The sequence below is a fragment of the Lepus europaeus genome, chromosome 15 (assembly GCF_033115175.1).
Source record: "Lepus europaeus isolate LE1 chromosome 15, mLepTim1.pri, whole genome shotgun sequence".
Lineage (NCBI taxonomy): Eukaryota > Metazoa > Chordata > Mammalia > Lagomorpha > Leporidae > Lepus > Lepus europaeus.
This window is the reverse complement of record NC_084841.1, coordinates 94,291,346-94,315,924: the sequence shown is the minus strand read 5'-3', so window position 1 is coordinate 94,315,924 and position 24,579 is coordinate 94,291,346. Positions and strand designations below refer to the sequence as shown.

Here is a 24,579-nt window from a genome sequence, read left to right as displayed (position 1 = left end):
GCCTCTCAGGACCAGGGTTCCACGGGGCTGAGCTGTTCACATACCAACTCCAGCACTGAACACACCGTGAAATCCGGCCTCATCGTCTCAGTTCCCTTTGAAGTTGCTGTTTCGAGAGGTGTCCCCGGTTTGTGAGGGTACGTACACGGTGGGGACGCTTGGTGCCTCTTGCCGCGCCTGTGGCTTCCTCGGCGCTCAGCTGAGCACTTTGATGATCGTCAACTCAGACGGAAGGCGTGCACGCCACCGCGCGCATCCCTGGTGTCACCCCCACTGTGGTGCCCCCTCCGTGGCTAGCTTGTGCGTCACGTGTTGCTAACTCCAAGCCATCTCGTGGCGGTCTGAGAGCGTGGATGTGGAACGGAGCTCAAAAGAGGGACGGATATTTGGGGGACGCCACCTGGAAGCCAGCCTGCTGAAATGCAGGCTCCCGGCTCAGGAGATGGGGGCTGGGAGCTGGGGGATTTTCAAGTTGCACTGATACTGAGAGGGCACATGCGTGGCTGGGTGCTGCTCTGCCTCTGAGCGCTGCTTCCGTGAAGTTCTCGAAGGTGGTGGTCCTGGATACCCCAGCACCTATGGTGCTGCTGCCTAGCCTCCTGGTGTGCGTGCATGGCGTGTGCGTGATGTGTGTGTGGCACGTGCATGGCATGTGTGTGGTGTGTGTGACGTGTGCATGGTGTGTGTGTGGTGTGGTGTGTGTGACGTGTGCATGGCACGTGTGTGGTGTGTGTGGCATGTGCGTGGTGTGTGCGTGGCGGCGCCGTGAGCAGTCCTCTGTCCCAGGAAGCTCTGGTTCCTTTCTCCGTAGCTGTAGCTCCCTCCTGCCTGCCTCTCCTGTGTTCAGGTTAGACTTCACTGGGGATGTGGGCCGGGTGCAGTTCCCCAGACGTTGTCTTAGTTAGTCACCACAGGACCCTGTGGTGCAGCCGTGAGTGTCTACAGTTCACAGACTTGCGAGCTCAGGCCCAGAGAGGGTGAGTGAGGCCAAGTTCATGGAGCTGGCTTGTGACCTTGGTGCATTCGAAAACGGCTCTTCTTTCCAGGCCTGTGCTTGGCTCACTGCCCTGTGCCACCCGCACGCCTGTCTGGGCCAACTCTGTGACGGTTCAGTCTCCATGCAGGGGGTTATCCCGGGGCACAGGCGTGAGAGGGCACCGGGCATCTTTGCTCTGTCTCTGTGCATTGTGAGAGCAGCAGGTGCTCGTGTGCCATGAGAGGTGCAGCGTGGAGCCAGGGCCCCGTGTGCCGTGAGAGGTGCAGCGTGGAGCCAGGGCCCCGTGTGCCGTGAGAGGTGCAGCGTGGAGCCAGGTCCTCATGAGTCACGACAGGTGCAGCGTGGGGGAGCCTCCAGCAGGCCTCTTCCCCTCCGCAGGCATCCTCTGCAGCTGTGTCTGCCACCTGCCGTGCACCCTAGGCCGGCGCCAGTGTGCACCCAGGAAGTGCGTGTAGACTGGGATGAGCCCAGTTAGCAGGAGAGTGAGGGCAGGCCTGTGCTGGAGAGGGGGGCCTGTTGTCCCGTCGTGGGGGCTGTTCCTGAGGCTGTGAGGGGCAGCTGGCTGGGCTGACCCCGGACGCCGAGGGCCGATGAGCCCGTGCGAGGTCTTGCTCTGGGGCTGCACGCCGGGCACATCTCCGCAGTCGCGGGCAAGCCCTGCCCTGGAAGGTGCCAGACCGCACCTGTGCCCCCGCAGGCCCTTTCACCGTGGTCAAGGACCAGCTCTGCGTGCTGTGTGTGTCTTACATTTCTCATCCACCGTAGACAGATTCTTTGATCCAAATGCAGTGAGAACACATTCCCAGAAAAGTGGCCTTTTAAAGAAGGCGTGCGCAGTGAAGGCTGTAAGATTTTACTAGAACTTTCAACAGCAGTAGAAGAACATTGCCAGAGTGCCGCGGCCGTGCCACGTGGCTGGAATTGCTGGCCTCAGCCTGTGGTCTCTGCGGTGGGGTGACCTCGCAGACCAGCACTGTGCACAGGCGCACTCTGAGGAGCTGGCCCAGGGCCGATGCTGGTGGCGCTGGGCAGCTCACGGGCGCGCAGAGGTTCCCTGGGGGCTGCCCGGGGGCCGCCGGGACGCTCGCTGTCCACTGCTCTCACGGACGCTCCGGCCTTGAAACGTGACCCGCCGGTATCAGTCCATTTTCTCCTAGTCCTGGAGCTGAGCCCTGAGCCCCGCCCGGCGTGGCTGTGGTCCTGCGAGGGTCTGGCCAGCACCACGGCACCGAGGCCTGCTGTCTGCTGGTGGCTGCCTCGCAGTTGGCCGGGGTTCTCATCCATGGATCAGTTCTTTTCTGCAACTGTAGCAAATCGCCGCTAACGTAGCGTCTGAAAGAGAGAGGACCCCTCCTCTCGGGGTCTGGAGGCCTCACATTCGGGGTGGGTCTTGTAGGGTAAAGGCTGTGGCGGACCCGGTTCCTGCAGGACCCATTCTTGCCTCTGCAGCTGCTGGCGGCCACGGCGTCCCCTCCTCTGGGCGCTCCCTGCCGGCTGTGTCTGGCATCATGGTGCATCTTCCCTGTCTGTCAGGGTCCCTGTTGGGGGTGGTCTGTGAGTCTGGACGAATGTGTGGCCTGCTGGGCTCTGCCTGTCCATCCCTTCCTGTCCCTGACCTTGGCGACCCCTGACCGTGAAGCTGCCTCCATGGCTTTGCGTCTTCCAGAATGTTCTGTGGTGTGTAACTGGTGTGCAGCCTTCCAGGCCTACTGTACACGCTGAGCTTCCTCCGCGGCTTCCCGGGGCTCCCTGGTGGGCACCTCCGGCTCTGAGCTCCGTGTGTGGATGCACCACAGTTCATCCGCTCACTGCACTCCTGCTGGACGTCTGGGTTGTGGCGGAGCTTTGGAGTGGTGAAGAAATCTGCCCGGGGGTCTGCCCACAGGCCCGGCGTGGACACACGTGCTCGGATCTGGGTGCACTGGGGCGTGCACCTGCTGGGTCCTACAGAGAAAGTGTGGCTCGTCTCGTAAGAAAACTGCCCGGTGGCTTCCAAGGCAACCAGCACTTTGTGTTTCCACATGCAGTGCCCAGCCGACGTGCAGGGATGTCCAGCGTGGGGTGAGGAGCACTGAGTGTGCACTCGTCTGCGGTGTCTTCCCTGGGGCGTGTCAGGGTCCCTACCAGCTGTTCAGTCGGGGTGCTGTGTGGACACTCTTGGGGTACTTGCACAGGATAAGGCGGTTACGAGGTCCAAGGCAGTGCCCGTCGTCCACCATTGGCTCAACTGTCACTGGGCCACACCACTGTTGGCATCTTTGTTCTGATGTGGGTGGACGTGGCAGGTGTATCTGCTGGGCTGATGTGTGAGTGGACGTGGCAGGTGTGTCTGGTGGGCTGTGGTGTGGAGTGGCCAGGGCAGGTGTGTCTGGTGGGCTGTGGTGTGGAGTGGCCGTGGCAGGTGTGTCTGGTGGGCTGTTGTGAGGAGTGGCCATGGCAGGTGTGTCTGGTGGGCTGTGGTGTGGAGTGGACGTGGCAGGTGTGTCTGGTGGGCTGTGGTGTGGAGTGGCCAGGGCAGGTGTGTCTGGTGGGCTGTGGTGTGGAGTGGACGTGGCAGGTGTGTCTGGTGGGCTGTGGTGTAGAGTGGCCGTGGCAGGTGTGTCTGGTGGGCTGTGGTGTGGAGTGGCCAGGGCAGGTGTGTCTGGTGGGCTGTGGTGTGGAGTGGCCGTGGCAGGTGTGTCTGGTGGGCTGTTGTGAGGAGTGGCCATGGCAGGTGTGTCTGGGCTGTGGAGTGGACGTGACAGGTGTGGCTGGGCTGTGGAGTGGACGTGACAGGTGTGTCTGGGCTGTGGAGTGGACGTGACAGGTATGTCTGGCTGCTGTGTCGAGTGCACAGGGCAGGTGTGTTTGTTGTGCGCAGTGCTGCCATGCGTGTCCTTGAACCGGTCCCCTGACCACACTAGCGTGTGCTCCCCGTGGCGCTTACCCGGGAGTAGATAGGCAGTGTGGCCACACTCCCGCCCCGTGCCTGGTGTTGGGGAGTCGGCACTCATCGTGCTCATCTGATTCTGAGAAGCGTCCTGGGTTGGACAGTGAGAATTGTGTCTGGTGAAGAGACGTCGGATGCAGCCTGAGCCTCCGAGCCTGTGCCGAGGCCGCGCGCCCTCTGCTCCATGGCTTCAGAAGCCGCGCGGCTTCACCTTTGCCACGAGCCCAGGGCAAACCGGCTTTTCTCTCCACCACACGCGCAGCTCCCCGTCCACTCCACGGTCACCCGAGCGTCTCGTGCAGTACGAGCCGTGGGCTGTGCCTTGATTCATGTCCTTGGCCCAGAAAAGTCTTCGCCGCACCCTCTGCCTCCGCTGCTTCTCGGGAAATCCGGCGGCGGCGGCGGAGTAGCTGTCCCCTGCTGTGTGCCGCACGCCTTCTCCCTCTCTGCCTTCAGCAGATCCATGAGACCGCAGCTCCGTGTGGGCGCCGACGCTGTGGCGTGGCGGGTGAAGCTGCCGTCCGGGACGCCAGCCTCCCCTGTCGAAGCACCAGTTCAAGTCCTGGCTGGTCGGCTTCCGGTACAGACCCTGCTACTGTGCCTGGGCGGCTGCAGATGGCAGCCAAGATACTTGGGCCCCTTCCACCAACGTGGGAGACCCAGGTGGAGTTGGGGTCCAGTCCTGGCCGTCACAGCCATTTTGGGAGTGACCCAGTGGATGGGAGATCATTCAGTCTCTCTCTTTGTCTTTCTTTCATTCTCTCTGCTTCCCTTCCTCTCTCTCAAATAGGATAATTAAAAAAAAAAAAAGGAAATGTACTTAGATACAGTTTTCTTCATATTTATGTTGTTTACAGTTTGTTGGCCTTTAAAAATTCTTTAAAACATTCATTCATTCATTCATTCATTCAAGAAGCAGAGTGCAAGAGAGGTGGAGGAGAGATGGAGAGGGAGGGAGTTCCTCCATCTGCTGGCTCCCTCCCCAAATGGCTGCCACGGCCGAGTGGGGCCAGGCAGAAGGCAGGAGCCAAGAACTCTGTCTGGGTGTCCCACGAGGGTGGTAGGGACCTGAGTTCTTGGGCCGTCACCTGTGGCCTGCCCAGGTGCGCCAGTGGGGAGCTGGATTGGAGGCCGAGAAGCTGGGGCTCAGGCCAGCACTGCCGTGTGGGATGCGGGCATCACAAACGGCCGCTGGCCATGCTGTGCCGTGACGCCGAGCCCTGTGAACTCTCACACTGTAAGCTTTAGTTTCAGGAAATTTGGAACACGTCCGTCTGCTGTCTCCTGTCTTCTCCCCTCTGCACAGGGGCTTCAGTGCCGAGAGGCCGGACCGCACAGATGGCAGCCCGCTCGTCGCTGGGTCTTCCTGGGCTCCTCGGGTTGGGTGATTGCCAGCGATCCGCCTTCATGTCCGCACACTGGTTTCTCCGCGGCCCGCCTCCTCCAGTGAGCCCTCGCCTTAGTACTTCCTGCTGCTTTAAAGGTTCTTAAAACTGCTAAAGGTGAACAAGTTTGAGGCATTTCCTGTATACAGACACAGAAGCAGGTGCTCCCCACCCTCCCCTCCCCCGCCTCCTTCCTTTCTACTCTTTTAATTCTGACAATTACATACTTCTGTTCTATGATCCTAAGATTAACCCCCTGCTAAGTAAAAGTCAACAAAAATAAAGGAAAGCGAGCCCCGCTCCACAACAGTGGACAAGCGCTGTGAACAACACTCGGCTCTGCAAGCGGCAGCGCTCACACACGGTAGATTCTGGCCCTCTGCTAGTTACCACGGATCAGAGGGACAGGTGGTATCTGTCCAGTGGGGACTGGCGTGTGTCACTGAGTATGATGGTTTCCGGTTGCATCCATTTTGCTTGAAAGACAGTACTTCATTCTTCTTTATGGCTGAGTAATAGTCCATAATGTGTATGTACCACATTTTCTTCATCCTGTCTTCCGTTGATGGGCATTTGGGGTGATTCCATGTCTTAGCTGTTGTGAATTGAGCTGAAATGAACATGGAGGTAGAGAACTCTTCGATACCCTGATGTCATTTCCTTTGGGTCAGTTCCCAGGAGTGGGATGGCTGGGTCGTATGGTAGGGCTGTATTCAGATTTCTGAGGAATCTCCAAACGCTCTTCCATAGTGGCTTTACCAGTTTGCATTCCCACCAACACTGGATTAGGGCACCTTTCTCCCCACACCCTCGGCAGCATCTGCTGTTTGTTGATTTCTAGCCCAAGTGAGGTGAGACCTCATTGTGGTTTTGATTTGCATTTCCCTGATGGCTAGAGATCTGAGCATTTTTTCATGTGTCTGTTGGCCATTTGGAGTTCCTCTTTGGAAAGTGTGTTTAGGTCCTTTGCCTGTTTCTTAATAGGATTGTTTGCTTTGTTGCTTTTGGGTTTCTTGAGCTCCTTGTAGATCCTGGATGTTCACCCTTGATCAGATGCGTAGCTTGCAGATATTTTCTCCTGTTCTGTCGGTTGCCTCTTCACTGGGCAGAGTGTTCCTTCTGCAGTGCAGAAACTTCTTCGCTTGATGTCATCCCACTTGTCTATCTTTGCTTTTATCACCTGTGCTTCTGGGGTCTTTGCCAAGAAGTGTTTGCCTATGCCAGTGTCTTGCAGAGTTTCCCCAATTTTGTCCTCTACTAATTATTTTAAAATAACTTTTTATGTATTTGAAAGGCAGAGTTAAAGGGCAAGGGATAGAGGGAGGGAGGGAGGGAGGCAGCGAGAGGCAGAAAGAGAGGTCTTCCATTCCACTGGTTCACTCCCCAAATGGTCTCAGTGGCCAGAGCTGTGCTGCTCCAAAGCCCAGAGCCTGCAGCTTCTTTCAGGTCCTTACGTGGGTTCAGGGCCCAAGCACTTGGATCATCTGCTGCTACTTTGCCTGGAGCATTAGCAAGGTGCTGGATTGGAGGTGGAGCAGCCGGGACTCGAACTGGCGCCATATGAGATGCTGGCACTGCAGGTGGTGCCATAACCCACTGTGGCACAGCAGTGGGCCCCATCCTCTAGTAATTTAATGGCATCAACTTGCAGATTTAGATCCGTGATGCATTTTCTATAAGGTAGAGTCCTGTTTATAGTCCTGCACATGGAGATTCAGTGTTCCCCGCAGCGTTGGTTGGGGAGACGGTCCTTTGTCCAGGGATTGATTATAGCTGCTCTGTTGAGGAGAAGTTGGTTTTAGAAGCATGGGTTGGTTTTTGGAGTGTCTGTTCTTTTCCATTGGTCAACATGTCTGTTTTTGTGCCGGAACCAAACTGTTGTGATAACTGCCCTGTAGTATGTCTTGGAATTTAGTGTTGTGAAGCCACTGTCTTTGTTAAGATGGCTTTAGCTATTCGGAGTCTCGTGTTTCCATATGAATTTTGTACCATTTCTTATAAATCTGAGAAGACTGTCATTGGCATTTTGATTGGGATTGCACTGAAATGTAAATTGCTTTGGGTAGTATGGACATTTGATATTAATTCTTTCAATCCACGGACATGGAAGATTTTCCCATTTTTTGCTGTCTTCCTTTAATGCTTTGTAACTTTTATTGTCAGCATCTTTCATCTCCTTGGTTAAATTTATTCCAAGGTATTAAAATATTAAAATTTTTGTGGCCATTGTGAATGGGACTGAATTTACAAGTGCTTTCTTAGCCATGGCATTGTCTGTGTATACAAAGGCTGTTGATTCTTGTGTGTTGATCTTATACCTGCTTAGTGAGACCCAGCAGTGTCTCAGTGGAGTTTTTTGGTTGTGCTATATATAGAATCATGTCATCTGCAAACAGGGATGATTTGATTTCCTCCTTTCGAAATTGTGTCTCTTTGATTTCTATTTTTGCCTAATGGCTCTGACTAGAACTTCCGGGACTATATTGAAGAGTGATGGTGAGGGTAAGTATCCCTGTGTGGTACCGGATCTCAGTGGGAATGCTTCCAACTTCTCCTCATTCAATAGGACACTGGCTGCGGGTTTGTCATACATTGTCTTGATTGTGTTGAAGAATGTTCCTTCTGTGCCCAATTTCCATGAGGTTTCATCAGGAAAGGTGTTGTGTTTTATCAGATGCCTTCTCTGCATCTGTTGAGATAATCACATGGTTTTTGTTCCTCAGTTTGTACTGTGATGTATCAGGTTGTTTGCTTTGTGTGTTGAACCATCCTTGAATACCAGGGATAAATCCCACTTGGTCTGGTTGAATGAACTTGGTGATACGTTGTTGGATTTGATGAGCTGGAATTTTGTTGAGAATTTTTGCATCTATGTCCTCTAAGGATATTGGTCTATAGTTTGCTTTCTCTGCTGTATCTTTTTCTGGTTTAGGAATTAGGGTGATGCTTGCCTCAAGAAAGGAGTTAGTGAGGATTCCTTCCCTTGTAATTATTTTGAATAGTTTGAGAAGAATTGGAGTTGCTTCATCTCTAAATGTCTGGTGGAATTCTATAGTGAAGCTGTCCGGTCCTGGGCTTTGTTGGGGGTGTGTTTATTACTGATTAAGCCTCCATCTTGTTCACTGGTCTGTTTAGGTTTTCTGTGTTTTCGTGACTCATTTGGTAGATTGTGTGTGTCTGAGAATTTATCCATTTCTTCTGGATTTTGCAATTTGTTGGCAAATAGCTGTTTGTAGTAATTTCTGATGATTAATTTTATTTCTGTGGTGTCTGTTGTTACGTCTCCTTTTTCATCTCTGATTTTATTGATTTACATTTTTTTCAGTTAGTTGGGCCAGTGGTGTATAAATTTTGTTTATTTTTTCAAAAAACCAAACAAGGTGAGCCTGCGAGTGTGAGGGTCCTGTTCCATTTGTGGCTGTCAGCAAGGATGCCCCAGCAAGATGCGTGGACTCCATTGTGGTCATCACACCCGTCGTATGCCTGTCTTCCTGCCCCGGCGTTAGAGCTGTGAGTGAGCAGCCCACGCTGGCCCCACTTTAGACCCTCACTGCACTGCCCACTGGTGGCTCTGTGGCTCCAGCTGCCTGCGCTTGAGCCAGGCACCAAAGTGACGCTCCACTGACCAAGGGCTTTTCCGGCTTTTTATGATGTGTTCCGTTAAACGCCCATGCACCGATTACCGTGTGTGATGGGGAGCTTGCGGACCTGGGCATCCGGTGCATCCCCTCACTGCTGGTCACTCCCTGGCTGTGGCCGGGGGACGCTGGGGCCCATGTGCATTGTGACTGCAAGCAGATGACCACACGGCACACATCGTAGTGGATGTGGAAGCAGAGAGACAGCGGTCGGAGTGTCAGGTGCATTCTGAGGACCTGGCCGTCCAGGTGGCCGGGTAGTGGGGTGCAGTGTCCCTGGGTCAGTTTCCTTGGCCTGCAGTGAGCATCGCCTGACCCTCACCAGCGCTGGTGCCCATCCCCTGAAAGCCTGGGGCTCCATGAGGAGGCCTGTGCTCTGGTTGTGGTGCCTCGCGGGGTGGTGGGAGAGGCGGTCTGGCGGCCCGGTTTCTACAGTCTGTCTGGTGTTGGTGTTGTGAGGGCTCAAGCTTGTGAGCTGGCCCCGGCCTTGGTCGTAATGAAGACGAACAGTCCTGCTCAGGCTGTCAGCTGCTTTGCCGTTGTGTCGTACTGATGCCTTTTCCTCATTTGTTTTTGTATTTTAGCATCTGCTACATTTTTAAATATATTTTTGTTGGTAAAACTCTAACCATCATGTCACCGAGGGTTAGTGTCTGACGTTACTTTTGGCAGAAAACTTGAGGGCCTTTGACTCTGGAAATTATCTGGGCACATATGACAGTACTCGATGGGCCTGACTGACCTCCACACGTTACCACGTGGATCATGCACCAAGATCATGGAATTACACACTTCTTCCCACGGATACTAAGTGAAGCTTTGATTACGGGATAAGTCATGGGCACGTCCATCCGTATATGTAAGACTGGGTATAAAATGGTGCTTTTATTAGGGAGTTTGTCAAATATATACCAGTATGTACCTGTAAGACTGGTTACAAAACGATATTTTTACTACACAATAAGTCATACATATGTCAAGCCATATATTTAAGACTGGGTAAAATGATGCTTTCATTATGTAGTAAGTTACATGTATATCAGTAAGATGGCTTATCGAATGGCACTTCTTCATTATATGTTAGGTCGTATACCCGTACATGTCAGCCACATTGGGCACAATGACACTTCTTATTTAGATAGTGAGTCATACAAATTCCCACACGTGTCTGTAAGAGCAGGCCAGTCCAGGCTTTCTTATCTTTCCTTGATGTCTCCGCCAGAACCGCCGTGTTGCCATAGTTACGTCCCTGGGTTCCACCTGAGCTCCTACACTGCAAAATACTCACAGCGGCTGCTTAGCAATCCCCTTGCCACTCGGCAGCGTGGCCCTTCACATGGATCCGAGGATTATTTCAAAGTCTAAGAAGATACAGAATCCAGGACACTTACGTAACATGGCTAGGGGAAAACAGACAGAGAGGTGACGACGAGGGCCGAGAGCAGCACCCAGCACTCTGAGGTGATGTCAGTACACGGGGAGCACAGCACACTGAGGTGATGTCAGTACACGGGGAGCACAGCACACTGAGGTGATGTCAGTACACGGGGAGCACAGCACACTGAGGTGATGTCAGTACACGGGGAGCACAGCACACTGAGGTGATGTCAGTACACGGGGAGCACTCAGCACACTGAGGTGATGTCAGTACACGGGGAGCACAGCACACTGAGGTGAGGTCAGTACACGGGGAGCACAGCACACTGAGGTGATGTCACCACACGGGGAGCACTCAGCACACTGAGGTGATGTCAGTACACGGGGAGCACTCAGTACTCTGAGGTGATGTCAGCACACGGGGAGCACAGCACACTGAGGTGAGGTCAGTACACGGGGAGCACAGCACACGGAGGTGATGTCAGTACTGGGGAGCACTCAGCACGCTGAGGTGAGGTCAGTACACAGGGAGCACAGCACACTGAGGTGATGTCAGTACACGGGGAGCACAGCTCACTGAGGTGATGTCAGTACACGGGGAGCACTCAGCACACGGAGGTGATGTCAGTACTGGGGAGCACAGCACACTGAGGTGATGTCAGTACACGGGGAGCACAGCACACGGAGGTGATGTCAGTACACGGGGAGCACAGCACACGGAGGTGATGTCAGTACACGGGGAGCACAGCACACTGAGGTGATGTCAGTACACGGGGAGCACAGCACACTGAGGTGAGGTCAGTACACGGGGAGCACAGCACGCTGAGGTGATGTCAGTACTGGGGAGCACTCAGCACACTGAGGTGAGGTCAGTACACGGGGAGCACAGCACGCTGAGGTGATGTCAGTACACGGGGAGCACAGCACGCTGAGGTGAGGTCAGTACACGGGGAGCACAGCACGCTGAGGTGATGTCAGTACTGGGGAGCACTCAGCACACTGAGGTGATGTCAGTACACGGGGAGCACTCAGCACACTGAGGTGATGTCAGTACACGGGGAGCACAGCACACTGCGGTGATGTCAGTACACGGGGAGCACAGCACACGGAGGTGATGTCAGTACACGGGGAGCACTCAGCACACTGAGGTGATGTCAGTACACGGGGAGCACAGCACGCTGAGGTGATGTCAGTACTGGGGAGCACTCAGCACACTGAGGTGATGTCAGTACACGGGGAGCACAGCACACTGAGGTGATGTCAGTACACGGGGAGCACAGCACACTGAGGTGATGTCAGTACACGGGGAGCACTCAGCACACTGAGGTGATGTCAGTACACGGGGAGCACAGCACACTGAGGTGATGTCAGTACACAGGGAGCACAGCACACTGAGGTGATGTCAGTACACGGGGAGCACAGCACACTGAGGTGATGTCAGCACACGGGGAGCACAGCATACTGAGGTGATGTCAGCACACGGGGAGCACTCAGCACACTGAGGTGATGTCAGTACACGGGGAGCACTCAGCACACTGAGGTGATGTCAGTACACGGGGAGCACAGCACACTGAGGTGAGGTCAGCACACGGGGAGCACAGCACACGGAGGTGATGTCCGTAGACGGGGAGCACAGCACACTGAGGTGATGTCTGTACACGGGGAGCACAGCACACGGAGGTGATGTCCGTAGACGGGGAGCACAGCACACTGAGGTGATGTCAGTACACGGGGAGCACAGCACACGGAGGTGATGTCAGTACACGGGGAGCACAGCACACTGCGGTGAGGTCAGTACACGGGGAGCACAGCACACGGAGGTGATGTCAGTACACGGGGAGCACAGCACACTGAGGTGATGTCAGTACACGGGGAGCACTCAGCACACTGAGGTGATGGTTAGGACACAGGGAGCACGCAGCACACTGAGGTGATGTCAGTACACGGGGAGCACTCAGCACACTGAGGTGATGTCAGTACACGGGGAGCACTCAGCACACTGAGGTGATGTCAGTACACGGGGAGCACAGCACACTGAGGTGATGGTCAGGGCACAGGGAGCACAGCACACTGAGGTGATGTCAGTACACGGGGAGCACTCAGCACACTGAGGTGATGTCAGCACACGGGGAGCACAGCACACTGAGGTGATGTCAGTACACGGGGAGCACAGCACACTGAGGTGATGTCAGTACACGGGGAGCACAGCACACTGAGGTGATGTCAGTACACGGGGAGCACAGCACACTGAGGTGATGTCAGTACACGGGGAGCACAGCACACTGAGGTGATGTCAGTACACGGGGAGCACAGCACACTGAGGTGATGTCAGTACACGGGGAGCACTCAGCACACTGAGGTGAGGTCAGTGCACGGGGAGCACTCAGCACACTGAGGTGATGTCAGTACACGGGGAGCACAGCACACTGAGGTGATGTCAGTACACGGGGAGCACTCAGCACACTGAGGTGAGGTCAGTGCACGGGGAGCACCCAGCACACTGAGGTGATGTCAGTACACGGGGAGCACAGCACACTGAGGTGATGTCAGTGCACGGGGAGCACTCAGCACACTGAGGTGATGTCAGTACACGGGGAGCACTCAGCACACTGAGGTGATGTCAGTGCACGGGGAGCACAGCACGCTGAGGTGATGTCAGTACACGGGGAGCACTCAGCACACTGAGGTGATGTCAGTACACGGGGAGCACAGCACACTGAGGTGATGTCAGTGCACGGGGAGCACAGCACGCTGAGGTGATGTCAGTACACGGGGAGCACTCAGCACACTGAGGTGATGTCAGTACACGGGGAGCACAGCACACTGAGGTGATGTCAGTACACGGGGAGCACAGCACACTGAGGTGATGTCAGTACACGGGGAGCACCCAGCACACTGAGGTGAGGTCAGTACACGGGGAGCACTCAGCACACTGAGGTTATGGTCAGGACACAGGGAGCACCCAGCACTCCCAGTGCTGAGTCTGTTCACTCTGTTTGTTTCTCTGTTTCTGTTTTTTTTTCCTTCGTGCAGACATTTGAGGGCTCTGCAGGTTTCTGCTACAAGACGTCCCCGTGTGTGCGTTGTTTTTCAGTCTTCTCATGGTGTCGTTTGCATTCACCCATCTTTAATTTTAACCACGTCTGGTTCTCCACGTTTTTCTTTGATGGGTCCGGTTTTTGTGGTTTAGTCTCTGATCTGTGCACGCGATCCCAGAGAAGTAAAGTGACCGAGTGAGCGAGGGGTGCTGTGCACCAGTGGCCTCTCGATGGAAGCAGGTGTCAGGGAACCCACAGGTTGGCAGATGTGAGTGGGACCCAGTGCCTGTAGCATCAGGGCTGCCCATGGAGGCCGTGGGAGGACAGCAGCATCCAGGGGCCCTGGACTTGGCCCAGCACTCATCTGAGGGGCCATCGGCCCCCTCAGCGTGCAGGGCCTGGGTCCAACTTGAAAACCAGAGCCGCGTGGAGGGGCCTCACGGCTGCAGGTGCACATGGAGGCACCAAACAGAGGAGAAACCACCCCCTCATATTTTTCACGATGAGCTCCGAGAAATTAAGAAAATGATGAAACATGAAAAAGCAGCCTGTTGAATAAAGTTAGATAAAAGCGGAGCCGGTGGCTGGAGGAGGGAGCGGTCAGGGCGTCGGCGACGCCCAGAGAACCAGAGATACAGGTGAGCAATCTGAGCAGAGACCCACGGAGGCACCGTTACCGTGTGAACACCACAGGAAGTGCTGTGCGGGACGCGGAATTGAAGGGGAAACGCAGAAATGGCAGAGGTCGGAGATAGGGAGGAAGAGGAAGACATGGCAGACAGGCACGGGAGACCCAGGCAGCCCGTACACTGAGCTGTTACGTGATCTGTGTCCGTGTGTACGAAACACGCGTGTTCCCTGTCCCTGCCCGCAGACTGCACTGCTCTGGAACGCAGGATCTGTGACAGTGAGAGCCACGTCCCCTGTGCTCTGTGGCATCAGTGTGGATCACTGCACAGGGGCACACGTGTGCCGCATGGGAGAGAAACCTCGGCGCGCCCAGGCACAGAGACCACGTGCTGTGGGTGGGTGAAACCCAAGTTGGCTCCAGACTTGGCAGGCGATGCCTTAAGCCAGGAGACAGGAGGGAACCCGGATGGAGCAACCCACGGAAGAAAACCCACGTAGGGGTTCTGTCTGTGGCCACCTGACTTCTGGTGCAGGAGCCACGGAAGTCACCTGACACGCTGGGCCACAGGGCACGATGTCCTGAACCCCTCCCCAGGGACCTTCCGGCAGCCATGGGAGGGAGAACCGCTGGTGGGAGGCTGGGAGGCTCGTGGACCTCAGGGTGCATCCTGTGTGCGTGACCCTGCTTTCCCAGAATTCCACGAGAGCTCCTGACCCCACACGGGCGTGTGAGCACGGCTGCCATCCTGTGGGTGGGATTCCGTTTCCCTCTGCTCAGCTGTGGAGTTGGGATCCCCAGGGCCCCTGCCTCGGGAGCCACACTCAGGTGCTGCCGTGTCTCCGCCACAGGACGTGTGGCGCTAGGTCTGTTTCTGGTAGTGACTGGATTCTTTCTGTTTTAAACGCCCCAAAAGCACATTCAGCCTTGCTTAACTGGAAAAAAGCGAGGCCATTCCTGGCTTACGTAACTGAGACGTGCAGGTGCAAGTGTGGCTCAGGAGCAGTGTGGCCTGGTCCTCCACGGCAGGTGCTGCCCAGGTGCATCATGGTCTGGTGCTCCGTGGCAGGTGCAGCTCGGGTATGGTGTGTCCTGGTGCTCTGTGGAGGGTGCGGCTCAGGCATGGTGTGTCCTTGTGCTCCGTGGCAGGTACAGCTCAGGCACGGCGTGGCCTGGTGCTCTGTGGAGGGTGCTGCTCAGGCTCAGCGTGGCCTGGTGCTCCATGGCAGGCACGGCTTGGGTATGGTGTGGCCTGATGCTCTGTGGCAGGTGTGGCTCAGGTACAGTGTGGCTCAGGTACGGTGTGGCCTGGTGCTCTGTAGAGGGTATGGCTCAGGCTTGGCATGGCTTGGTGCTCTGTGGAGGGTGCGGCTCAGGCATGGTGTAGCCTGGTGCTCTGTGGCAGGTACGGCTCAGGCACAGCGTGGCCTGGTGCTCCGTGGCAGGTGCAGCTCAGGTGTGGTGTGGCCTGGTGCTCCGTGGCAGGCACGACTCAGGCACGGTGTGGCCTGGTGCTCTGTGGCAGGCACGACTCAGGCACGGTGTGGCCTGGCACTCCGTGGCAGGTATGACTCAGGCACGGCGTGGCCTGGTGCTCTGTGGCAGGTGCAGCTCAGGTGCAGTGTGGCCTGGTGCTCTGTGGGAGGTGCAGCTCAGGTATAGTGTGGCCTGGTGCTCCATGGTAGATACAGCTCAGGTATGGTGTGGCCTGGTCCTCCATAGCAGGTGCTGCCCAGGTGCATCATGGTCTGGTGCTCTGTGGCAGGTGCAGTTCAGGTATGGTGTGGTCTGGTGCTCTGTGGCAGGTGCGGCTCAGGCACAGTGTGGCCTGGTGCTCTGTGGCAGGTGCGGCTCAGGCACAGTGTGGCCTGGTGCTCCGTGGCAGGTGCATTTCGGGTATGGTGTGGCCTGGTGCTCTGTGGAGGGTGCTGCTCAGGCATGGTGTGGCCTGGTGCTCTGTGGAGGGTGCGGCTCAGGCACAGTGTGGCCTGGTGCTCCGTGGCCGGTGCGGCGTGGCCTGGTACCCTGTGGGACAGCAGTGGACCTGACTCCTTCCTTTCCCCCCTCCCGTCCGGGGTGTGCTGGCATTCCCACATGGTGTCCAGAGGTTGTGAGCAGCAGCCTGGCTGTGTTTCCTTCGCACGTGCAGTGAGAGCAGAGACGGGACAAAGAACAGCCCTTTCTCGACCTTGCTGGGAAACCCGAGGTTCACCTGGGGTCAGCTCGGGTCCCCGACCGCTCCTGACCACGCCCTGCAGCCGGGCGTCAGTGCCTGGCCCCGTCCCCGTCTGCCCGCTGTCTTCTCCGGAACCTAGTGCCGGCCCGGCAGGAAGCCGGCGGCCCTGAGGAGGAAGGAGGGGCGCTCTCAGTACCGGGGATTTGAGAGTGCGGGCTTGGCTGTGCTGCCCCCGTCGGCCGTGGCGAGTGGTGTGCAGGGCCACCCCAGGCTGGGGACAGAGCCAGCGTCCTCGTGCCCTGTGGGAGCAGCCCAGGCTCTGGGTGGCCAGCTTCTCGCCTTTCCCTTTCTCACCTCCACCTGTCCTCAGCTCTCTGTGTGGGGCCTCCTCTGTGAGGGACGCCAGGATTTCACTGCTTCTCCCGGGCGCTGGTGTTGCTCTCTAAGCCCCTGCTCCCATGCCCCGTGTGCCTCTCATGTGACCAGAGCTGCCCCAGCCTTGGCGTGTCCAGTGCGGGATTGTCCCCACTGCCCTGGCCAGCCTCTTGCGTTGTGGCCGGGCCCGTGTGTCGCTCGCAGGAGTCCTGCCCCTCCGTCTTTCTCCTTCCTTCTCCATCTCTGTGGGTTCTGTGGCCCTCAGATGGCAGCGAGCAGCGGTCTCCTGGGGAAGTGGTCCGTGCACACGTTGCTGGGCCCACCCCAGTTTCTGATCTGGGCGGGGTCTCCTGGGGCCGGGGATGAGCTAGCTGCAGCTGAGGGCAGAGCTTTCTAACCCACGGGCAGGACCGTTCACCTGTGACGGGGCTGGGCCTCTCTGTGGCAGGGTGCCAAGACCACGTGGGCTACGAGTGCCTGCCCCAGACACTGTTGCCGGGGCTGGGTTGCAGCCCGACTGGCCAGGGAGCCCATGAATCCCACACCCTGTGTGTGGTCAGCACGTAGCCCCGTGGATGGCCTTGGAGCACTGGCTCTGCCTGTCCCTCTTAGTTGCCCTGAGGGTGGACACCGGCTGCCTCCCTTGGCGTGTGGCCCCAGGGCCATCGTCCGTGCCCAGCAGTGCCGCGTCGGAGCTCCTGTGTGTCCGTCTGCTAGCTCACCGATGGGCTTTGCCATCCTGGTGTGACAGTGACTGTCCCCACCCCGGGGCCTCACTGGCTGCGTGTCATTGTCCGCCTTGTAGACGAGGTTAACATCTCTCAGACTGGCAGTTCCTCTCGCGTGAGTTTCCTTCTGGAATTTTTGCCCAGGTTTTTGCCTTTTTTTTTTTTAATCGGTGTTGTATGTTCTGGTTGCTAACATGTGTTTTTCTGTCTTCTAGGTTTCATCTCTCGGGCTGTGGTCCATCTTTCTTCTCATTACTTACCGTGTTCTGGCTTTTGCTTGGGGTTCTGGTGATGAGGAATTAGAATTTTGAAGTCAGATAGTCATCTTCTCTGTGTGCTTTGCTGCCCAGCGTCTCCGTGTGTGTGACCAGACATCAGGCTGCCGAGTTCATGCATGTTACATGAAAGCAGAGAGGGGCGGCCTTTGGGCACCTGGGGCTGTGAGTGGTTTTCCACCTGCATGTGTAACAACAACGGACCATTGAGGAAACACTGGGTGGCCTTGGGGGCGGATCTGTGTCTCCCTCTTGCCTGCACGGTGATCCTGTACCTGGGGTCAGGGTCTGGAGGAAGGGGTGCCTGCTGCGGGTCTGACGGCTGCGTCTCGGGGTAGGGGCTGGGGTCGGGTGCTCCCACAGGCAGGTGCCCGCTGGCGTGCGTTATGCTGATGTGTGCTGGAGTCCATGCAGGGCCGACGGCAGCCCCACCTGCCGGCGATGGACCCGTGGGTCTCGGCCTGACTGCACGGAGGACATTGCCAGAACGCTGATACCCAGGCATCCTCGGAGAGGGCGGGACTCCTGGTGCGGGCAGCCCGGCCTGGACATGCATTAGAAATCCCTTGGGTGTTGGCGAGGTGACGGCCACATGGAGACTTTCCCAGAACAGAGGTGGACGCAAGAGGGAGAGGGACCATCAGGACCTCTTGGGCTTGAGCTGCCCGGGGTGTTGGAGGTACGCAGAGAGGCAGAGCCTGGTGCGAGGGCAGAGCCGAGCAACAGGCCCACGGCTGAGGGCACGGAGAAAGAAGACCGGCTCCAGGAGCGTGGAGTGCAGAGGCAGGGGTGCCCATGCTCACCATGGGGACGCTGGGGCTGCAGGGCCGAGGCATCTCTCACGGGAGCCCAGAGAGGGTCTGGGGCCCCCTCGAGGCGGAAGCCAGCACAGCCCTGTTGGCCGAGAGTGCCAGAGAAGAAAGGAGCGCAGTGGGCCTGGGAGGGAGGCTGGCGGGGCAGATGGCACGGGGTGAGGCACATTTCCAAGGCTGTGCCAGCAGCAGGTGGTTGGGTCGTTTTGGAAGAAGCCTCTTCTGGGGCCACACCTGATCCCACTCCTCATTGGAAACCGATCTTGATCCCTCAAGGAAAGTCCAGCTGGTCTGAGCTCGGTGTGGGTGTACACGTGTGTGTGCATGTGCGTGTTTGAGAACGCATGGTACTACACGTGGTGGGCAGCAGGGATCCCAGAGAGGTCGCTGCACTGGGGAAGACAGCCTCCGAGCTGGTGTTGGGTGAGGTGCAAGTTACGGACACCCCGAGGTGCGCACGCAGCCCGCTGGACAGACTCCCAGGGTGTGAGCTGGCTCGCAGGTGCTGGATCCTCTGGTTGGCAGAGTCAGAGTGGAGCCCGGGGCGGCGTGGCAGGAAGATGGAGGTGCTGCCCGGAATGAGCACCCGGGCATTCATGGCAGCAGAGAGCAGAGCCCAGGAGTTGTGGGAGGGGTCTCGGCTCCAACTCTGCGGCCGAAAATCCAGGTGGTCTCAGGCCGCTGAGCTCAGGTCCACAAAGCCCCTCCCGGGCACCTTTGGGACGCTGTGGGTAAAATCAGAGAGATGACCACCTGCACCCCAGGACTCAGACTGCCCGGGAGCAGGCGGTGTGGGCCGCCCAGGTTCATGGAAGAGGCATTACAATGGAAGCTTATTTGGGGGCAGAGTTTGGAAATTTTTCCATGTTTTTTTACGAACTCTTTGAATGCCACTCACGCACATGGATTCCCAAGTATTTTTGTACTAAAATCAACTTGCACAGACTTGTTGAAGAAACCTTGCATTACATGGCCAGTAGAACGGGTGCTTCTGCCGGGGTGGGGTTGGTTGCAGTCCAGCCCAGGCGGGGGCTGCGGGAGCAGGCCTGGGGCGCGAATGGGAGGCCAAGACCCCAGGCCAGGGAGGGCTTCTCAGGCCACCCCCCTCTTTGTTCCTGAATTCCCTGCCTTCCTCTTTTCTGAGGAAGTATCTAGAAGTTAGTGCCAAGCTGCCCAACACAACTGCTCCCACTGAAACTGCCAGGCGCCGAGGCGCTCAGCCCCCGAGGATGTGGCTCCGTGGCAGGTGGGTCACCCAGCCTGACTCCCTCCGCTGCCCCCGGCCCCATCCCTCCTCTGCCCCCTGCACCTGCCCACGGCCTCGTCTCCTCTGCCCCCTGCACCTGTCCCAACCTCGTGTCTCCTCTGCCCCCTGCACCTGCTGGCCTGCACCCGGGAGCTGCCTGTCTGCTCAGGCGAAGCCCAGATGTGCTGCTTTTCTTGTCCTGTTTCTCTCGATCCTTGCAGTGCCCTTCTCCCCGGCTCTCAGTGGTGTCGCTCCTACGCAGAGCTCTGTGTTGTTTGTGCTGAGTCGCTGCTCTCGTGTGTTCAGAAAGCAAGCAGGCTGCATGCTGGATTTTCTCAGGCCTCAGACCCGGCCGTGCCCGACCTCTCTGCTCAGAAACCTGCAGTGTGGATGCCAGAAGCTTCCTTGAGCCCCCTGGGGTCTGACCTGAGCCGCCCGGCCCCTCTGTCACGCGCGCGCCAGCCCTGCCCTCTGCCTGTGTGTTTTCCCTCTGAGCCCCTCGTGTCCCTGCCTCCGGGCCTTTGCGCAGGCTGTCCCCTTGCCCACCTGCCTTTATGGAGCACTGCTGTCTCCCCCTCCCTCACTGCCGGGGTCTTCTCCCCCCAACTGCAGTCACGGGAGAGTGTGTGAGGCCACGCTGCTCAGCCAGCGTGAGTGTGGACACTCGTGTGTCAGCAGAGACCCCCAGGATGCATGCGTGTCCACGGCTGCAGGCATCCCCAGGCTGTGTCCCCAGCTCCAGGGCAGCCACGGGCACCTGCAGATGCTCCCGGGTCGGCTCCTTGCTCTTTTGCCCTGAGAGCCAGCTCACTGGCAGACCCGTGTGCTCTGTGTGTGAGTCACCGTCCACACGGACACCTGATAGGCTGCGGGTGCTGCCCAGTGCAGGTGAACCGTGTGTGGCCCAGCAGCCTGCCTCACCAGGACCCCGCGTCAGGGCAGAGGCTCGCGTGGGTCTCTGCGCTCAGCCCCAGCCTCCCCTCTTCCGCTTGTCACCTGTGACCTCAGCTGTCCCTGGGAGACGTGGCCATGTCCTGGACGGAGCTGGAATAATCGCGGGCCTGTGCCTGTGCAGTCACGGCACGTTCCCCCCTCGGGAGAAGAAGACCCTGGCTGGACCCTGCAGGTGTCAGCAGGTGACCGCCTGTCCCTGAGCGAAGGTGCTGCTCGGTTAGCTGGCGAGAGGCGGGCAGGAGGTGTGCGGATCCGAAACAGAGCCCGCCAGCTGCTGTCAGTGCAGGAGCCTGCTGCAGGGCTCCCCAGCTGGCCGCTGCCTGGGCCAGCCCTCCGAGCAGGGACAGCTTCCAGGCCGCTGTTGGGACCTTGGCCCCTTGGAGTTAAGGTCACATGTTCTGGAGCAGGGACCAAAAGAAGAAAGAAGCCAAGAGGTGCAAGTGGAGTGGCAGGACAAGAGAGGCCCCCGTGCTGAAGTGACAGCCCCCGGCGGCCAGGTGGCTGGGACAGGACAGCAGGAGGCGGGGCGTGGGGAGGGCCCTGCTCTGCCCTCAGCTCACGGTGCCCCTTGCTGCTGAGCTGGGGCGGGTGGAGGTCAGAGTGCGGGGTCAGACAGGCCTGTGGTGTCTTCTGGCGTGAGTGCGGCTGCTCAAGCCCCACACAGGCGTCGGGGGCTGTCGCCTGACTCTGCCCAGGTGGCACGTGGGACAGCGCCTGGCCTGGTGCTGGGACAGCAGACGTCCTCGGCGGGCCGGTGCCTGGCTGCTGCAGGTGCATGGCACTCACAGAGCAGGCGCTGTCTCGTGCCGGGCGATCCACCCGTGGTTTTGGACCCATGGCGCCCCCAGCAGGCCCTTCTCGTGAGCTCTCAGCTCTGAGCGCTTTTCCGTTCATTCCTTGTGAACATCTGGGCGTTTATCACTTCAGTCGTGAACTTATTTTCAGTCCCTGAACCACTCCTTGAGCAGCCTGACTGCTGGAGGAGAAGTTGTGCCTGTGGGCCTTCTGTGTGCCTGGAGGTCTCCCGTGTGCATGGAGCTCTCCCGTGGGGGCTTCCATGTGCATGTGCATAGATCTCCTGTGCGGGCTTCCATGTGCGCGTGGAGGTCTCTCCGTGCATGGAGGTTTCCTGTGGGGGCTTCCGTGTGCGCGTGGAGGTCTCCCGTGGGGGCTTCCATGTGCGCGTGGAGGTCTCCCGTGCGGGCTTCCGTGTGCGCGTGGAGCTCTCCCGTGGGGGCTTCCATGTGCGCGTGGAGGTCTCCCGTGGCGGCTTCCTTGTGCTTAATCAGTAATTATGTTTTCTCTCCTGTGACAGCACTGGCTTGTCCTGAGCACCGTGCATCTAGAGTGAGAATTCCCTGCACCACTTCGCACAGGGGCAGAGCTTCCAGACGTTTCCGGTGGCTGTTCCGTCGTGCCGGGCGTTCTGAGCTGGGCCCTGGGTGGCTGGCTCCTGTCACTCAGGCTGTGCAGAGCGGCGTGGGGAGGGTTTGTCAGCCTCTCACCTGCTGTTCTTCCTTCAGCAGGTGTCGTCTGCGGAGGTGCGCGTCGGGCCCATGAGACTCACCCAGGACCCCATCCAGGTACGTCCCCGGCTCTCGGTGGGGGGGGCCGGCTGCACCGCTGTCCCGTGGCAGGTCTGGTTGGGAGTGGGGGTCACCTTTTCAGGGCAGGTGTTTCTGTGATCAGTTTGGGGGCTCTCTGGCCTAAGAGCAGACAGTAATCTGCAGCCCGCACTCACCCATGTGCGTGGTACGTGTGCATCTGCGTGTGTGTGGGTGTTTTCGTCCGTGTTGGCCTGGAGGACTCGGGTGGTTTTCTGGGAGAGCTGGAAGCCGCCCCGCCTGGAGTGTGCTAGAACAGGTAGGTGGCGTGGCAGGTTGTGAGGGAGATGGCGCACGCCCCGAAACTCTCGTCGGCTGAGCAGCCTGCGAGGGAAGAGGCAGCGAGGGGGCTCTGCGGGGGTCACAGCTCTGCCTTCAGGTGGCCGTGGGGCCTCGTGTGGATCCTTGCCCCTCCTGCCCGTGCCCTTCTGCAGGGTGGGATGGCCAGCGCCGCCTCTCGGGGGCTGTGAGGTGGCCACAACCCTGCCTGGCGGTGGGAGTGCTCAGTGTGCACCTGCTGCTCTCTGGGAAGAGGAGACATGAGGAGATGCTGCCCTTGTGTCCCTGTGACGTAAGGCAGGGCGCCTCCCGGCTCTGCCGCCCGGCGGGAAGCCAGGGTTCCAGGGCCGCCGTGCCGCCGCCTGCCAGGCAGACCTCGCTCTCACAGTCTCAGCCCTGCAGCTCCCACGGCCCCTGAGTGAGAAGCACGTAGTGGAGGGGGGTGTGTACGCTCTTAAGGAAGTTCAAGTCTGCATTTAAGTCGTCCAGATGCACCACCTGTTTGTCCACACGGTGGCTTGTGAGCGCCTGGGAGCGGGCTCTGGGAACAGGCAGCCGACACGTGGGTGAGGCAAGAAACCAACCCAGAAATGTGCTGTTTGATTCATGAGCGAATGGAAAAAGAAAATGACTCCGCGTGGTTGCTCAGAACGGGAAATGCAAATCTGGAGAGAAAGGAGAAAACAAAAGGAAAGATTTCACTTGGGAAAATTAGATGAAAACAAATTTAGGAGCAGAGAGAGCGAGGGGAAAATAAACAGAAGCCACGGCGATCCGTGTGGCTCACAGGCAAGTGGAAAATTCCAGTCCTCTCTCTGGGCGTGTGCTTTGTGCTCGGATTCTGAATAAAGGCAGAGACAGACAGCGCGCTTGCTATCTGGGAATTTTCCCAAAGCAGTTTCCAGATTGCTCCTTGGGATGGCTGTGGCTTTCAGATCCGTGGCGCTGAGCCAGAGCTGTGCTCTGTGCAGCCCCGGTCATGAATGTCAGGGTGAGGAGTGTTGGACTTTAAAAAAAAAGCAGACATTTTATCCAACTGTCAGATACTTCAGGTATTCAGTGTGTGTGTGTGTGTGTGTGCGCACGTGCGCACCTGGGCCCTCACCCACTTCCATCAGGTGTCAGCCGTGTGCCCTGGGTATAAGTGTCTACAGACTAAGTGTGTGTGTGTGTGTGTGTGTGTGTCCACACCTGTGCCCTCACCCACTTCCATCAGGTGTCAGCCGTGTGCCCTGGGTATCAGTGTCTACAGACTGAGTGTGTGTGTGTATACGTGTGTGTGCCCACACCTGGGCCCTCACCCACTTCCATCAGGTGTCAGCCGTGTGCCCTGGGTGTCAGTGTCTACAGACTGAGTGTGTGTGTGTGTGTGTGCCCACACCTGTGCCCTCACCCACTTCCATCAGGTGTCAGCCGTGTGCCCTGGGCATCAGTGTCTACAGACTGAGTGTGTGTGTGTGTGTGTGCCCACACCTGTGCCCTCACCCACTTCCATCAGGTGTCAGCCGTGTGCCCTGGGTGTCAGTGTCTACAGACTGAGTGTGTGTATGTGTGTGCCCACACCTGTGCCCTCACCCACTTCCATCAGGTGTTGCCGTGTGCCCTGGGTGTCAGTGTCTACAGACTGAGTGTGTGTGTGTGTGTGTGTGCCCACACCTGTGCCCTCACCCACTTCCATCAGATGTCAGCCGTGTACCCTGGGTATCAGTGTCTACAGACTAAGTGTGTGTGTGTGTGTGTGCCCACACCTGTGCCCTCACCCACTTCCATCAGGTGTCAGCCGTGTGCCCTGGGTGTCAGTGTCTACAGACTAAGTGTGTGTGTGTGTGTGTGCCCACACCTGTGCCCTCACCCACTTCCATCAGGTGTCAGCCGTGTGCCCTGGGTGTCAGTGTCTACAGACTGAGTGTGTGTGTGTGTGTGTGTGCCCACACCTGTGCCCTCACCCACTTCCATCAGGTGTCAGCCGTGTGCTCTGGGTATCAGTGTCTACAGACTCTGTGTGTGTGTGTGTATGTGTGTGTCCACACCTGGGCCCTCACCCACTTCCATCAGGTGTTGCCGTGTGCCCTGGGTATCAGTGTCTACAGACTGAGTGTGTGTGTGTATACGTGTGTGTGCCCACACCTGTGCCCTCA

At 57.8% G+C, this 24,579-nt stretch overlaps 1 protein-coding gene across 9 annotated transcripts in view; it reads left to right on the top strand.

Annotated features, from left to right (window-relative positions):
- PDE8B (phosphodiesterase 8B) overlaps positions 1-24,579 on the top strand; it is a 164,982-nt gene that overhangs the window by 61,843 nt on the left and 78,560 nt on the right. For 5 of the 9 annotated variants that reach the window (XM_062212540.1, XM_062212537.1, XM_062212538.1 and 2 more), the window contains exon 2: positions 22,085-22,141. The exons of 1 other annotated variant lie outside the window; for it this stretch is intronic. In XM_062212540.1, the coding sequence (XP_062068524.1) occupies positions 22,085-22,141 (57 nt within the window). Of the gene's footprint in view, positions 1-17,353; positions 17,391-22,055; positions 22,142-24,579 lie in introns of all 9 variants that reach the window. 3 more of the 9 variants (XM_062212541.1, XM_062212534.1, XM_062212532.1) reach the window with 2 other exon arrangements.